This window comes from Vanessa cardui, chromosome 3, assembly GCF_905220365.1.
Source record: "Vanessa cardui chromosome 3, ilVanCard2.1, whole genome shotgun sequence".
Taxonomy (NCBI): Eukaryota; Metazoa; Arthropoda; class Insecta; order Lepidoptera; family Nymphalidae; genus Vanessa; species Vanessa cardui.
Window position 1 is genome coordinate 5,170,859 of NC_061125.1, and position 14,547 is coordinate 5,185,405.

The 14,547-nt window shown below is 28.4% G+C and overlaps 2 protein-coding genes across 2 annotated transcripts; both read left to right on the forward strand.

Moving 5' to 3' along the window:
* Positions 1-322: 322 nt before the first annotated feature.
* On the forward strand, positions 323-3,612 carry LOC124543620 (E3 UFM1-protein ligase 1 homolog). The gene is made up of 7 exons (XM_047121870.1): positions 323-425; positions 600-684; positions 770-1,755; positions 1,831-2,269; positions 2,356-2,814; positions 2,901-3,112; positions 3,424-3,612. The coding sequence occupies exons 2-7, from the start codon at positions 602-604 to the stop codon at positions 3,537-3,539; spliced, it is 2,295 nt and encodes a 764-aa protein (XP_046977826.1). The 5' UTR covers positions 323-425; positions 600-601; the 3' UTR covers positions 3,540-3,612.
* A 484-nt stretch (positions 3,613-4,096) lies between these two features.
* LOC124543612 (monocarboxylate transporter 10) lies at positions 4,097-13,269 on the forward strand. The gene is made up of 2 exons (XM_047121860.1): positions 4,097-4,719; positions 9,771-13,269. Exons 1-2 carry the CDS (start codon positions 4,455-4,457, stop codon positions 10,832-10,834), a joined length of 1,329 nt encoding a protein of 442 aa, XP_046977816.1. The 5' UTR covers positions 4,097-4,454; the 3' UTR covers positions 10,835-13,269.
* The last annotated feature ends 1,278 nt before the right edge of the window (positions 13,270-14,547 follow it).

Here is a 14,547-nt window from a genome sequence, read left to right on the forward strand (position 1 = left end):
TATTCATTCATTCACTCTTTGATTTTGTTTTACTTTTGTAAACGTTAACTTTACATAATCGTGCTGAACGAGATAACAGTGAACTAGAAATGTTTCTTAGAGATATTATAAAATACAAAATCGGTTTAATCGGTTATTGTATATTCAATGGAAAAGTTGCATTCAGTTTAGTTAAATTAAATAATACTATCATTTATAAGTTAACACTATAATTAATTGATTCAATTCTTAAATTAATTTAATAGGTCGCATTTATGTTGGCTGCATGATACAATGCTTTCGTCTCGACTAAAATGGGACAACAAAAATTAGATACTGCGGTACTGACTGACAGTGACACGTATCAATAACATTGACGATCGACGAATCCTTTCAAATAATTTTATGAATTATTTATGGACCTTTAAGAGTTGCAAAAAAGAAAGGTATGTGTAATGTTATATACTATAATATTATAGCAAAAAAAATTATATCATTTTAAAGTATATATCACATACCAAAGGTTTTTATTTATACTAACCGTAATATAAAACATTTACAACACATAAGATCTGTATATTGAAATACCAATATTATAAGACATATTTCTCTATTTGCAGAAATGGCACCATCAACAGATTGGGATGAAATAAAGCGTTTAGCTGCTGATTTCCAAAAAGCTCAGTTAAGTACTACAGCTCAACGGTAAGTGAAAATAACTCGTACTATAAGTTATTGTTGATTAGAAATAATTTGTATAATTTATTATATTTCTTAACATTCCTTTCAGATTATCGGAGAGAAACTGTATTGAAATCGTATCAAAATTAATAGAACTTAAATTGATTGATGTCATTTTCACAACAGATGGCAAAGAATATTTAACACCACAACAACTTATCAGAGAAATTAGAGATGAATTATATGTGCGCGGTGGTCGCGTTAACACTGTTGACTTAGCTAAGGAGCTGAATGTTGATCTTAATCAAATAAATGTTAATGTTGCTGAAATTATAAAGGGGAAAGAAGTCCAGTTGGTTTCTGGATATTTGATAGCTCATTATTATTTAGAAAAGATTGCGAGGGAGATAAATGAAAAGTTGCAACTACAAGGGCAAATAACTGTAGGAGATTTAACATTGCAATATGACTTACCAGCAGATCTGTTGCAACATGGAGTATTGGAAAGATATATCGGCAAAATTATTAGTGCAAAGCAAGATCCATCTGATCCAAGAATATTTTATACTGAAGAATTTATAATGAGAACAAAATCTAAAATCCGTGGAGCTTTGATGGGTTTACTTAAGCCTACACCCATTAGTTTAATCATCAGCCATTGTAACATAGCTGAGCGATTGTTTATGTATCTCTTTGATCAGTTAAATGCCCCTGGAGTCTTGACTGGACGACAATCTGGGGCTCAGTATGTACCTTCGTGCTATACAAAATCTCAAAATGAGTGGGTAATCAATTTCTTTAAACAGAATAATTACTTGGAGTATGATGCATTAACTCGTTTAGGTATATCAGATCCTAAGGGTTATGTAAGAAGAGTCTTGTCTAATGAGGATATGGAGTTCTTAAGTAGTTGTGTAATTGGTTTACAAATAAAACAACAACTAGAGACAGCTTTAGAGGAATGCATGTCTTCAAAGAGCTACTTAGATGTTGTCTCATTACTGCCATCAGTTCTATCAGATGAAGATATAGACAATGTGCTAGAAACACTGCTTAAGAAAAATGCAAGATCAACTATTTTGTTTGACAAAACAGGTAATGTATGTCATAAATAACAGGATTTTAACATATTTAATTCTCAAAACAATGTTTCTTTCTTTTTAATTTTAGTGTTCAGCAATAGTTTCATTGAAAATCTGAAACAAGCTTGTATGCCAATTGCCCAGAAAAATGCTGAGTCTGTTGTAAAATCTGGCAAGTATCAGCAATTCTATCTTGAAAAACAGCTTCTCAGATCTGATAGCCAACAGCATGGTCATGTGGACCATAAGGCTGAAAGGCGTGAGGAACGCAGGAAGAAGGCTGGTTCTGGAAAAGGCGGTGGGGGTACACAGGGTCGGGAAACTAAAACCAAAGCAGTGAAAAAACACCAGAGATCTAAACAAACTGCTCACGACTCTGATTCTGATGATGCATCAAATGCAACAAAAAAAATTCAAAGTAATTTAGAAATTGTCAGTGTTGAAGATGTTGAGAATTGTATAAAACAGCAATTAGAAAATGAAGGCCTTGATGATTTATTAACACAAATAGCTGAATATCTTCAAGGGTAAGGATAAAGTTTCGATTTAAGTTTCAATTTTATTTTCTTCATTTTTCATACATGAAGACTAATTATTCTCTTTTGTTTTTAAGACATTTAAATCAAACCGCTCTGGTGACAGCAAAGGAACTTGCTGAAAAATTACTCCAAGATGCTAACCAAAATAGAAAACAAACTCATTCTTCTGCCCAAGATCGTATAAATGTTCTTGTAAATGATATTAAGCTGTATGAGAAAGGCTTAAAACTATTACCAAGTGATCAACAGCCGCAATTCATTAAATATTTACTAAAATCATTTGGGGGTGATATTTTATCAGAATTTTGCAAATATGCAGCAAACCAGTGTAATCTTTCTGTACAAGTTGATATTTTATCAGTGGAACAAAGGAATAAAATAATAAATGATTTATCTGAGGAGTACATGAAACCACTAAGAGCTCTAAATGTAACATTATCAGATCAAAATATGGAGTCATTTTATCAAGCTGTGGATGTTTGTTTATCCGAATGTGGCATGATTTTGAAAAAAATTGATAAAAAGAAGGATAAGTATGTATATAAGAATTTTGTATTTAACCATAGGTAGTCTATGTAGTATATTACTTTTCTATAATTCTTATAAAAATGCATTTCAGACTTTTGGTTCAAAACCACAGAGAGAAACTTATTTATGAGTTAGAGAGTTGTGAGGAACCAGCTTTAGTTTTACATTTAGTTGTACTTGCCCTGTTTACAATACTCAATCAAAACATGTTACATGCTTCTGGAAGACAGGTTCCAATTATTATAACATATTTAAAGGCTCATCTAAAAGAAGAACATTTCGAAAAACTCCAAAAGTACCATGGTAAGATTATTTAAACACACTTTCAATAAAAATCTAAATAGATATTATAACATTGTGTTATATTTTAGACATCAATATATGTTTATATATGATATTTCAATGACATATACAATATATGATATTTAAATAAAATTAAAAATTAAAGACAATTAAATAATCAAATTGTGTGAAGACACAATTATAATTTGATAATTTACCTGTCAGTTTAAAAACCATTTTGTTGCAAGAAAAGACATTCATATATGATTAAAACTATTACAATCATGTGTGTGTGTTATATATACAAAATATATAAAGTTTATTTTTTTTAGAATTGGTGACTAAGTACTTGACAGCTCAGGATGAAGAAAAGGGACATATTGAGGAACAATTAAAAGAAGACATGTCCTTCCTAAAAAATCTTGTTATTGAAGTTAAGAAGTACTAAAAATGTTGAATGAAGATTATATATATTGTACTTATATGTTTTGTTATATTAAAAGATGAATAAAATCTTAAAAAAATGTTTATTTTCAATGAAATGAAAATTACTAAGTATTAGTACACAAACATTTATTAAACTTCATCGCCACTAAAAGTAATAAATATCTTTACATACTAATGATATTTATTAGTTTCAGATGTTACCGGCTTACAAAATTGTTGCATTTCTGAAAATATCATAGTGTCAGATTATAAAATGAAAATATCCGGTAGAATGAAAAGCGTTCTTGAAAATTTAATGTCCGTTATCGAAGCTGAGAATAATGATTTGTTTGAGGTCGATAATGTTGTCTACAAATTGTAATAATAAGGTGCAGTTTCGTTTTTTCCAATTTTATATAATTAACTTCTTTATAATGCTGGATATTATGGACATTAAAAACCTAAACATTTTATTTTAATAATGTGATTAAAATATTAAAAAGTGCATGTGGCATCTGACTTTGACATTGACAAATTATTAGCATTATATTCTATTACATCTTGTAGACATTCCTATTTCTGTCATTTGTCAAACGGCAAACCTGTGGGCTGTGATACTAAAGATCGTTCAAACTTCAAAGTTTTACGAATTTCGAAACACAGAAAGTCGTGTCGTAACTTTGCTTGCCTCTATATTAATATCGGTGATATAAAATATCCCAGTTGAAATGAATTATTCAATATAAAATGTTGGGATTTTTTACAATAAGAAGATATTACTTCTTTAATAGTTTTGCAGTGAAATCGTTTCAATTTTATTTCGCTCAATGAGTTTATGATTTCATAAAATTTTAATTTCATGCTGTCAAGAGGGCCATGTGCTTCAATTGTAACAAAAAATATAAATTTATTTCATTTAATAAATAATTAATTAAAAATGGAATCGATGCCTATGGAAAATAAAAATTTATTATTGAAAAATAACGAGGTCATTGCGAAACCTGAAAGAAATGGCCAGGTTTTGAATGGAGAAACATCAAGAGACCCCCCTGATGGGGGTATTAGAGCTTATATGATAATTGTTGGCTCATTTTTAACTAATGGTCTGGTATTTGGTGTTATAAATTCATACAGTGTTATTTATACTGTTCTTCAAAAGAAACTTGAGAATGAAAATGTACCTAACTCCGAAAGTAGAGCTGGTGAGTATATTGGTGATACAGTAGTTACTTATAAATTTTAATAGTTTCAGTTTTTATATAATTTTGTTCAGTAGCTATATTTTTTTTCTTTATTTTTAACTATTTATAAAAAGGACTTGTTGATATGAGTCTAAATTAAAATCAGATTTATTACATACAATTATGATGAGATTAATAAATGAAATAAAAAAGAACTTTAACTTAAATAGATGTTTATTTAGGGTGGTTAAAATATATAAATTTATCACATTTAATCCTGTAAATTTTTAAACAAAACTAAACTAAGATCATATAGAGAGGAAGATAAAATTTGTAACAATTTCTAAACATAGTAAGTTTAGAAAATGATGAAATTATGATATCCAATTGCTAACTATCTTTTGATGCAATTTTAAATTACTATAAGCAAATGTGAATATTTTCTATTGTATTAGTAAATTTACTAGCCTATTTTAATTATAAGTGCTAAAATATTGATATATGATTTGCAATACAATTTGAAAAAAGTTCTTCTTGATAAATAACAAAACAGATTGTAAAGTCGTTAGATATATGTATATTGGAGGAAATCGAGTTGACGTAGGGGTAGAGTAGAGTCTGATATCGGAGTCAGTAGGTATAAATAAGGCTAACAGGAGCAGGAGGGAATAATATAATTAGTGGTGGTTGAGTAGTTTATTTTACATGAATATAACATTATTATTAACTTTATTTATTAGTTACAATTAAATGGATTTTTCTCATTTACAAAAAGTTGAGTTCTGCAGTCATTGATTATAAGTCATAAATTGCTAATATTTTGCAAGTTGCAAATTACTTTTCATAAAAGCTTCTTAAATGCAATATTCCCCAACATTACGTTGAAGTAGTTTTTTTGGAATTTTAACTAGTGACTGTTATGATATTTTATAAATGTTAAAGGAAACTGCTTAAATGCAATGTTAGATATAACTAATTGTTGTTTGTTGTTAATTGTCACTTGATAAACTGGCGCCAGTCACGGCGCGCACGTGCCTTTTTCGTTGCCGATAAACGCGTCAAAATAATGCTCATCGAGCTAACAGTCCACTTGATTGTATCAATTTCATTATTCAAGCGCAAAATCATTGTCATTTGTAATACAAGTAGGTAGGTACATTACATATTTGACGGCCTGCAACGATATATGAAGAGGCGTGTATAATCTGAAATGTATGACGAATCGTTACATGATTAAATGAGCAAAAAGTTACGAAATTGGCGATTGTTTTCGTAAAAAGTTTTTATGCAAAAAAAATGAATGTGGATTGTATATTTGGTGTCTCTGTTTCCACAGTTAACATATAGATATGTTTATATATAGATCTTATATTATATCATATAAATGACGATCAATCTAAATAAATAGATATACATACGTGCAATCATCTATCTCCAAGACATTGGATTATTATCCAGTATTTCTGGGTACAATTTAGCGTAAAAGTTTATTTTTCTAGTAAACGAACTTACTTTTAATAATTTAGTATCATAAAAAAGAAAGCCTTAGAAATCTATTTCATATATGCGTCCGGATTTCTATCGATCATTATTATTTGATGATACAAAGAAGAATTTATCTCGTGGTTGAAGTAGTGACCTGATTAGATTACGGGACATTGTGTTCCACTTATCAACTTTAACTCTTTAATATTGAACTTTTTGAACTGCGTTGCTTATATATTTATTGATAAAAATGTATATCTTAGATAACAGGCCAGATGTTAAGGATGCGCAATATAATTTGAAACTAGCTTTTACTTTGCGAACGTATAAACTTCGCGAACGCCGTGAAAGAACGCTAGCAATTTCAATTTATAGGCATGTTTTAAAAAGGAAACACTTAGCCTTGTTATAATAAGCTTTTCCTCTGACTTCTGAGTACCGTTTAGATGCTAGAACTGCCAATTTAAGAAGATTTCATTAAATCTCAGTGACTCAACGAATAATAAATGTTCATATCTTTACTTATAAAATCGTTTGTCCTGATTGAATCAACGCACAGCCAAAACGACAGTTTGGAAGGCTGAAATTTGGGACATGAGTAATTTTAAAAGCATTCGCTAAAGAAATATTAATTATTTTCAGCATTATAAAACGGCTTGTTAAATTATGATAGTCTATTATTATTTACACTTTTTAGAATAACTTGATTTATATTGCTATAGCATATTGTATAATTTTTGAAGTTGAATAGGTTATAAAATCGCCATAAAATGGAAAAAAATTGGTGTTTTCTATTGATCCAGAATTAAATAAAAATGATTAATTAAATACGTTACATAAAAAAATGAATGATACATAACATAACATGCTACACTTTTAATTATATTCGTTCGTTTAATTATACCCTTCACTAAAATATGTCTTAATATACGTGGAACTAAACGGTACCTACACACACAAAAAAAAAAACAAAGATGATTATATGTCTCATAAGTTTTATTTTATTGAAAATAAATTCTTATGGAGTAGTATCTGAAAATAAAAAAAACCTAAAATATACTGGCTAACTACTTCCTCAGACATAGTTAATTAATAGCTAGTTTACACTCATTTGCCATCGACACTCTGCGCCTTCATAAGTTAACAACTTTTATGATTGCTTCTTATTATTTTATACTTCTAGAATAAAATAAAACTATTTATTTTTATGTTAATGGTAGAACTTAAAGACGTAAAAGCCAAATCAGTTTAATGCAATGAATTTGTAACAGTGTGTAGTTTAAAAAAATGCAGTAAAAATGTTATCGATTCAATATTTCAATCTAATGATTCAATTGATTACCTATGGTACGGTTGTTTAAATTGAAGAAAAAAATATCGGTTTATTTGATTGAAAACTATTTTAATTAAGTTTATGTGGAATTATACTTTTTATGTTATTTATACACTACATTTCATGAACTAATTAATTTACTTATCATGTGATCTATTTATCTATTGTCGTATTTCACATCAATCAATCAATTAAATCTAACCTATTTTTTTCCGATTAATCTCATAAGTGTCATCTCTTTTATGCGTGGCAGAATATTTGGCCCTTAATTAGCCTATATAAAGAAAAAATATCAACAATATTATTATATGCTAAGGGACCTACATATAAAAAGAATCGAACTTAATATTTTAACAATAAACGTGGTTTGTTATTTTTTTTTTTTACATATAGAAGTTTTGTTATTTTTTCGTTTTTATAAAATAGTATAGTTATAGTTACAAAATAATAAACTGCATAATTCATTGCAGAGTTTTAGAAAATGTAATTGTGCTTGCACATTATTTTTCTTAAGGTTATTATATATTACAAAATTCAATCATGTCTTTTTATGAATTATTTTCGTATGTAGGTAAGTCGGGACGGCCGATTATGTTACGTTTTGAAGTTAATTACTATTAGTCATTTCAATCAACGTTTTACTGTGACCTAAATTTCGTTATTTCTGTATTTTGTATCGATATGCCGACATTAATTAACCATGATAAAATGACATGTTATCGTTCAAAAATTTAAAAGTAGATAACTATTTTTTTTATTTTTTTTTGTTTCAATAATATATAATCACTTTTAGAGGTTTAGGATTGAATTTCTTTTAAATTCTCTCGCCTTATGTTCGAAATTCGAACATCAAAGTTTATGTCCATGAACTTTTAACAACGTTCGTTTATAAAACTTTACATTATAATTTTTATATATAGATTTGGCTTATTAGGACAACGAAGTCGAGTAAATAGTTTCACGTCTTATCGAAAATGCCGACAAAACTATAGTATACTAACTATATATTAGATACAAGTTGACAATGTTTTCAACACCAATGACTACGTAGATGTTTTATCATATACTAGCGACCCGCCCCTGCTTCGCATAGATGCAATGCTGATACTAAATGTACTACAGAATTTGTGTAGTCACGACATCTTATTAGAAACTTCTAAAATTATCGATATTTCTTTACTATATAGTTTATGTATTATATACAAAAACCTTCTTCTCGAATCACTTTAGCTATTAAAAAAAGCATCAAAATCTGTTGCGTAATTTTAAAGATCTAAGCATACATAGGGATAGACAGCGGTAAGCGAATTTGTGTTATGCTGTGTTTTCATTCGTTATTTATATGTTTTTGACAAAAATACGCAATAACTTTATTAATGAAGATAAGGAAAATTAATTATAAATATAAGTAGCTTCATTTATTGGACAGTAATTTTGATAATTATGAATAGAGAATAATAGGCATACTGAATTGTTTTTATCATCACAAATTTTATACACATAACGCTACATTCATCTTCGTAAATAATATTGCAAACCTCGATTGGATTCGTCGACTCTTCATCATTGGATCATTGAGTGAGACCCTCAAGGTTACGGACGTGAGAATTGCACAAAGGAACTAATAATTGAACTTCAAAGATCAAGATCTTTTTTGCAACAATTTGGAGAAGACATGGCTTAAACATAACATAATAAGTTACTTCGACCTCCTCTTTTTTAATATTAGAAATACAATAAAAAAATGTTGGTGATTGAATATATAAAACAAATGCGACTAAATCTATAAAGTATATTGCCGCATGTCGAGTTCTATTAAGAAGTTTGTTATCTCCCCAAAATATTTATTTAATATACAAACCTTCTTTAACACCATATTCCCCATTCTTTTAAAATAACATTTTTCTTGCATAAGGACTAATATTCTGTTACTAATGTCTTTGAACATTGATGCAAAGCAGGAAGTCTTTTATTCGTTTGTTTATTTTTCATCGAGTAACTAATAGTATAACTGCCTTTGTTTAGTTGATAATTTCTATAATTTTCATACTTTGTTGAAATCATCTAGCCAAGCAATATTACTTAACAAGATGAACACCATAAAAAAGATCAAAAAGATAAATCGAAATTAACCTAACAGCTATTTTTTAGCTAATATTGTGGTAAAGGATGGAAAATTATGATAAAAATATAATTGTAATTTATGTGTACAAAAATTTATAATTTATAATGATGTTGTAACTTTTTATTCCAGCTTTAGTTGGCGCATTGACAATGGGAACGACTTTTCTGCTATCTCCGCTCTCAGGCGTGTTGACTGGACTTCTAGGACTACGATGTACTGCTGTATTAGGAGGCAGCATTGCGGTTGTTGGCTTGCTCCTATCATCTTTCTTAGTAGATTACGTAGACGTATTATGCTTTACTTATGGTGTTATGTACGGATTAGGAGCATCACTCGCATATACACCTTCATTGGCTATTCTTGGCCATTATTTCAAACGGCATTTAGGTCTGGTTAATGGTATCGTTACCATAGGCAGTTCTATTTTTACAGTTATTATGCCACCTTTAATGGAATTCATGATTAAAAATTACGGTTTACACGGTTTATTTAGATTATTGGCGGTTATTACAGTCGGTATTGCACTTTGTGGCCTATTATTCAAACCAATATCTGTGGTAGTTATAGAGAAACCTTCAAGAGAAGATGGTTTTAAGGCACTTGTAAAAACTATCATTAATGTACATATTTGGAAGAATAGACAGTATACATTATGGGCTTTGTCTATGCCTGTAGCTTTATTTGGATATTTTGTTCCATATGTGCACATAAAGAAGTTTATTGAGCTTAATTTTACAAATGTTCAAGACAACTTACCCCTGCAATGTATAGCTGTTACTTCTGGAATGGGACGATTGGTCTTCGGTTATTTAGCTGATAAGAAGTGGGTTAATAGAATAATGCTACAACAAATATCTTTTTACGTAATTGGAGGCCTTACAATTATATTGCCGTTCGTGCGAAGTTTTCCTCTGTTAGTAGTTGTATCATTGGGTATGGGAATTTTCGACGGTGCATTTATAGCGTTAATTGGTCCAATTGCTATACAATTTTGTGGCAGTGCGTATGCCGCACAAAGCATAGGCTGTATGTTAGGATTAGCTGCGTTTCCTTTGTCGATGGGTCCCCCTATTGCTGGAATTTTATTCAGTATCTATCAATCGTACACGTTGCCATTTATTTTAGCTGGAATTTCGCCACTTGTCGGTGCTACCATAATGTTTGCTATACATTTTCAAAAGGGTAATGAATAATAAAATAGGAGCATTTCTTATTTTTATCGTTAAACATAAATAAAAATAAATCACTTTATTATATTTGAATACTAAATCGATCTCCAATTAAAAAGTAATTGGTTCTTCAAAGTGGCTTTGTATGTTATATTGATTTCGTATTTAATTTGGTGGGGAACTAATGGGCAAGAAATTAATTCAAAACGAATCTCTTATTATACGCCTGTAATAAACAAACCTCGCAAGAAGATAATTTCTAATTGATTAATTTATTAATTCATCAATAAGGTGTAAGTGTGTAAGTTATTTGGAAATTTAAATTATACTGAGTTAATTACTTGCAGTTTTTTGAACTAAGACGTTATTAGCAACTTATGTAATTTAATTTTATTACATATTATATCATTTATAATATGTAATATAAATGTTTTCTTTATTATTCCGATTTTCTGGAGTTGAAGTGCATTTAAAAATATACATTGCGTTATTTCAATTGGATGAGTTCAATATTTTTAATGAATACAGCAATATAGACTATTGAATGACTTGTGGAATAAGTGGTGGCTAAATTCTACTACTAGGAAAAATATCAATAAATTTCGATTCATACAGAAATTATAAATCGGTCCCAAAATGCTTATGCTTTATCTCTTAATTTCGGGATTGAAATGGTCGTACCACAATGACAACATTACTGTAATTTTAGAACCCGGTGTTTATATTCTTTTTTTTCTCTTTCGAAATTTCTGGAGGGTGTTTAGAACGTTGTTCATATTTGTAGCTCGATCGATAAAAGAGGGTTAAAAATTGCTCTATTGTCTGACGTCTGAAGAAAAAGTCCTTCAAGTAAATACATATTTTTCAAGCTATACTTTATCACATCATGTAACACCCCTTCCCCAATTTTTTGTGTTTGTAACAATTCTGCACAGTACAATATATTAAATGAATGAAATTATAAGTAAAGCGATACTTGGCATAAATATTACGAGATCGATACTATAAAAACTTCTCACTTCTCGATTCACTCTCATATTTCTTACGTAGTTATCGATTTAAAAAATAGTGACTTAGTGATAGAACATATTATATGTTGATGATTAATGATGATTTAACGTTCTTAATGTTGATATGCCTTTTATATCATGAATGTTGGTTAAAGTTTATATTAGGGTAAATATAAATAGCGTAAAACCTTATTATGCAGTTACATAATTATTTATAATCTGTGCAATTGTACAAAACTATATTTTCGTTCCTCGTTATATACTCAAAATAAAATAGTATTGTAAAATTTGGATATCACTATATGATTATAAAAATATTCTTATAAACTATATATAATGACAAAAACAATGAAGATGAAATCGATAAAAGGTATAATAAGTAAAGAAACGTTATAATTATTTTATTTTAAAGTTTTTAAGAACTATATAACTAAAGAAGTTAGATTGTTATTCATGGTGCTATATTTTTCGCATTTGAATATAAACGTAAAATCTATTCGATTTCACGCATTTAATTTGTTTACTTCTTTAATTCATTTCCGTTACCTAGATAGAGTTACCTTTAAAAGTTCCTATTTTCTAATTATTTTTTTTAATTTTTTTCTATACATATTTTAGTTTAATTTATAAATAATTTATAAAAAAAATATCGCATTAACATATCAAATAAGGCACTTTAAAATTTTATACACAGGTCGATTATTTTTTTCATAATAAAAAGTAAAAATGTTATAATTAATATAATAGGTTATTATGTAACGATAATAACTTATGTAGAGGCTACCGAGAAAATTATGTGTCGTGATATGAATGACCTTTGCCATAGTTCAAAGTAAGTTTTTATGTATTGAGTTAGAATGATTCGACTAAGATATCATTTAAAAGAATTAAGTATTTATTGGCAACACAACTTTACTAAGAGTTAAATTTTTAAGACTCGCTTAAAAATAAGACAAGCTAAAGTCATCTTACTTTCATCCATTTTCAGATTTGAGTTTTGCACATTTTCGTTAGTTATTTGTATTTCTCGATTAATTTAGAACATATTAAGACATTTAATTTTATGCGTAATATATATATGTCATGTGTAAAGTTTCATCTTTTTCAGTATTCAGATAGATATACCAAAAAATATGTTAATTATTTTTGACATTTGCACGTATCTGTAACCAATTGTCAATTTTTAATCATAGGTAAATATATAGCATATTTTAATTCATATTATAGTATATTTTTTTACTACATCATAAATGAATGTATATTAAAAATATATAATCACGAGGAGTTAGGTTTTAAATAACATTATATAAACCTATAAAATCCTACTCAATTGTAAGCATATGCTATTATTTGTTTTTGAATGTAAATGTTTATAGAATCGCAAATGTAATATTGTGATTTGATGTGTTAAACTTATTTTGTAACAATATAAAAAAAGCAATTCTAAAAGGTGTCGTTTTATTTTGTTTTAATATACGTAATTCGTGATAAGTATTTCTAAGTATGTGATTGTTGTTCGTAGTAAATAATTTGCGTCAGCTAGTTCGTTCTTTTGATAACATAACAATAAACGAATGTATTGCGTAAGTCATATGCAAAATATAATATAAAATTATGAATTGTAATATTTACACGCAAAACCATTTATGATTCTGGTAATTGGTAATATGGGTTAACATTCTTTTATAATACTAAATTAATATATATACTCACTTTTCTGTCTGTTTGTTTGTTTCTGTGCGAAAACCAAACGATTGAACCAAATATCATGTTTTAAAGCAAGACTTACGTAAGACCTAACGATCAAAACCGTAAAATATCGACCGAGCAAGCGAAGCCGTGGGCGACGATTAGTTTTTGATGTACGATAACATTTAGAAATCAAAACTATCTCATCTAGGGAAGGAGTGTTAAATGAATATATTATTAAAATAAATACAGTTGTAAAGATATAATATAGAGAATATTAAGGTGTGTTTGGAGAAAAAAAAATCGCGGTTGGAAAGATTTTTCAGGAAACCTTAACAAACGTTGATTGTAAAGTTTGAATCCAATCAAACGAACAATGCGTGAACTTATAAAATGTCGACAAAACGAGTCATTTTGTCGACATTTTATAAGTTACTTACAGTTACAGTTAATTTTACTACCTATATTTTATGTAGGTAGTAAAATATTATGTTTTTTTTAAATACTAAAGTTCGTTTATGTTTTTATATATAAGTAAATTAATAGTCTATATTTGTTCCACAGCTGGGATCAGGTAAGAATCTCCTTTTAAAAAAGCTTGGACCTTAATCCAACATGCAGTTCCAGTAAGGATTGGAGGATATAAATTTTCTCAGACAACCGATTACTAGATTAATTATAAACACAAATACAGCATAATTAACATCAATGGCACTTGCAAGGGTTTGAACCCGTAATCTAATATGCAAGTGTTCACCACTGAACCATCACAGCTCCTACGGCTATTTTATGATACCTCATAAAAGAAAAATACCGAAACTTAATAATAAAACTTAGCTCATATATTACATTCTACTACCAGAAACAATTTTATCTAAGTATGTAAGAGAATAACGATAGAATGAAATGGTTATAAAATATTATTTTGTATTTAATGATAAATTCAAAATATTATTTAATATTCATATATTTATTATTTTAATTTTTCTGGCATCTTATGTTTTAAATGTATTGTACTATTGATTCTGTTTATAAAGA

Coding starts and splice junctions, on each gene's coding strand:
- LOC124543620 (XM_047121870.1), top strand. CDS start 602: ATGGCACCATCAACAGATTGGGATGAAATAAAGCGTTTAGCTGCTGAT. Junction 1,756..1,830: donor TATTTTGTTTGACAAAACAG/GTAATGTATGTC, acceptor TTTTAATTTTAG/TGTTCAGCAATAGTTTCATT. Junction 3,113..3,423: donor AAAACTCCAAAAGTACCATG/GTAAGATTATTT, acceptor TATTTTTTTTAG/AATTGGTGACTAAGTACTTG.
- LOC124543612 (XM_047121860.1), top strand. CDS start 4,455: ATGGAATCGATGCCTATGGAAAATAAAAATTTATTATTGAAAAATAAC. Junction 4,720..9,770: donor TAACTCCGAAAGTAGAGCTG/GTGAGTATATTG, acceptor TTTTTATTCCAG/CTTTAGTTGGCGCATTGACA.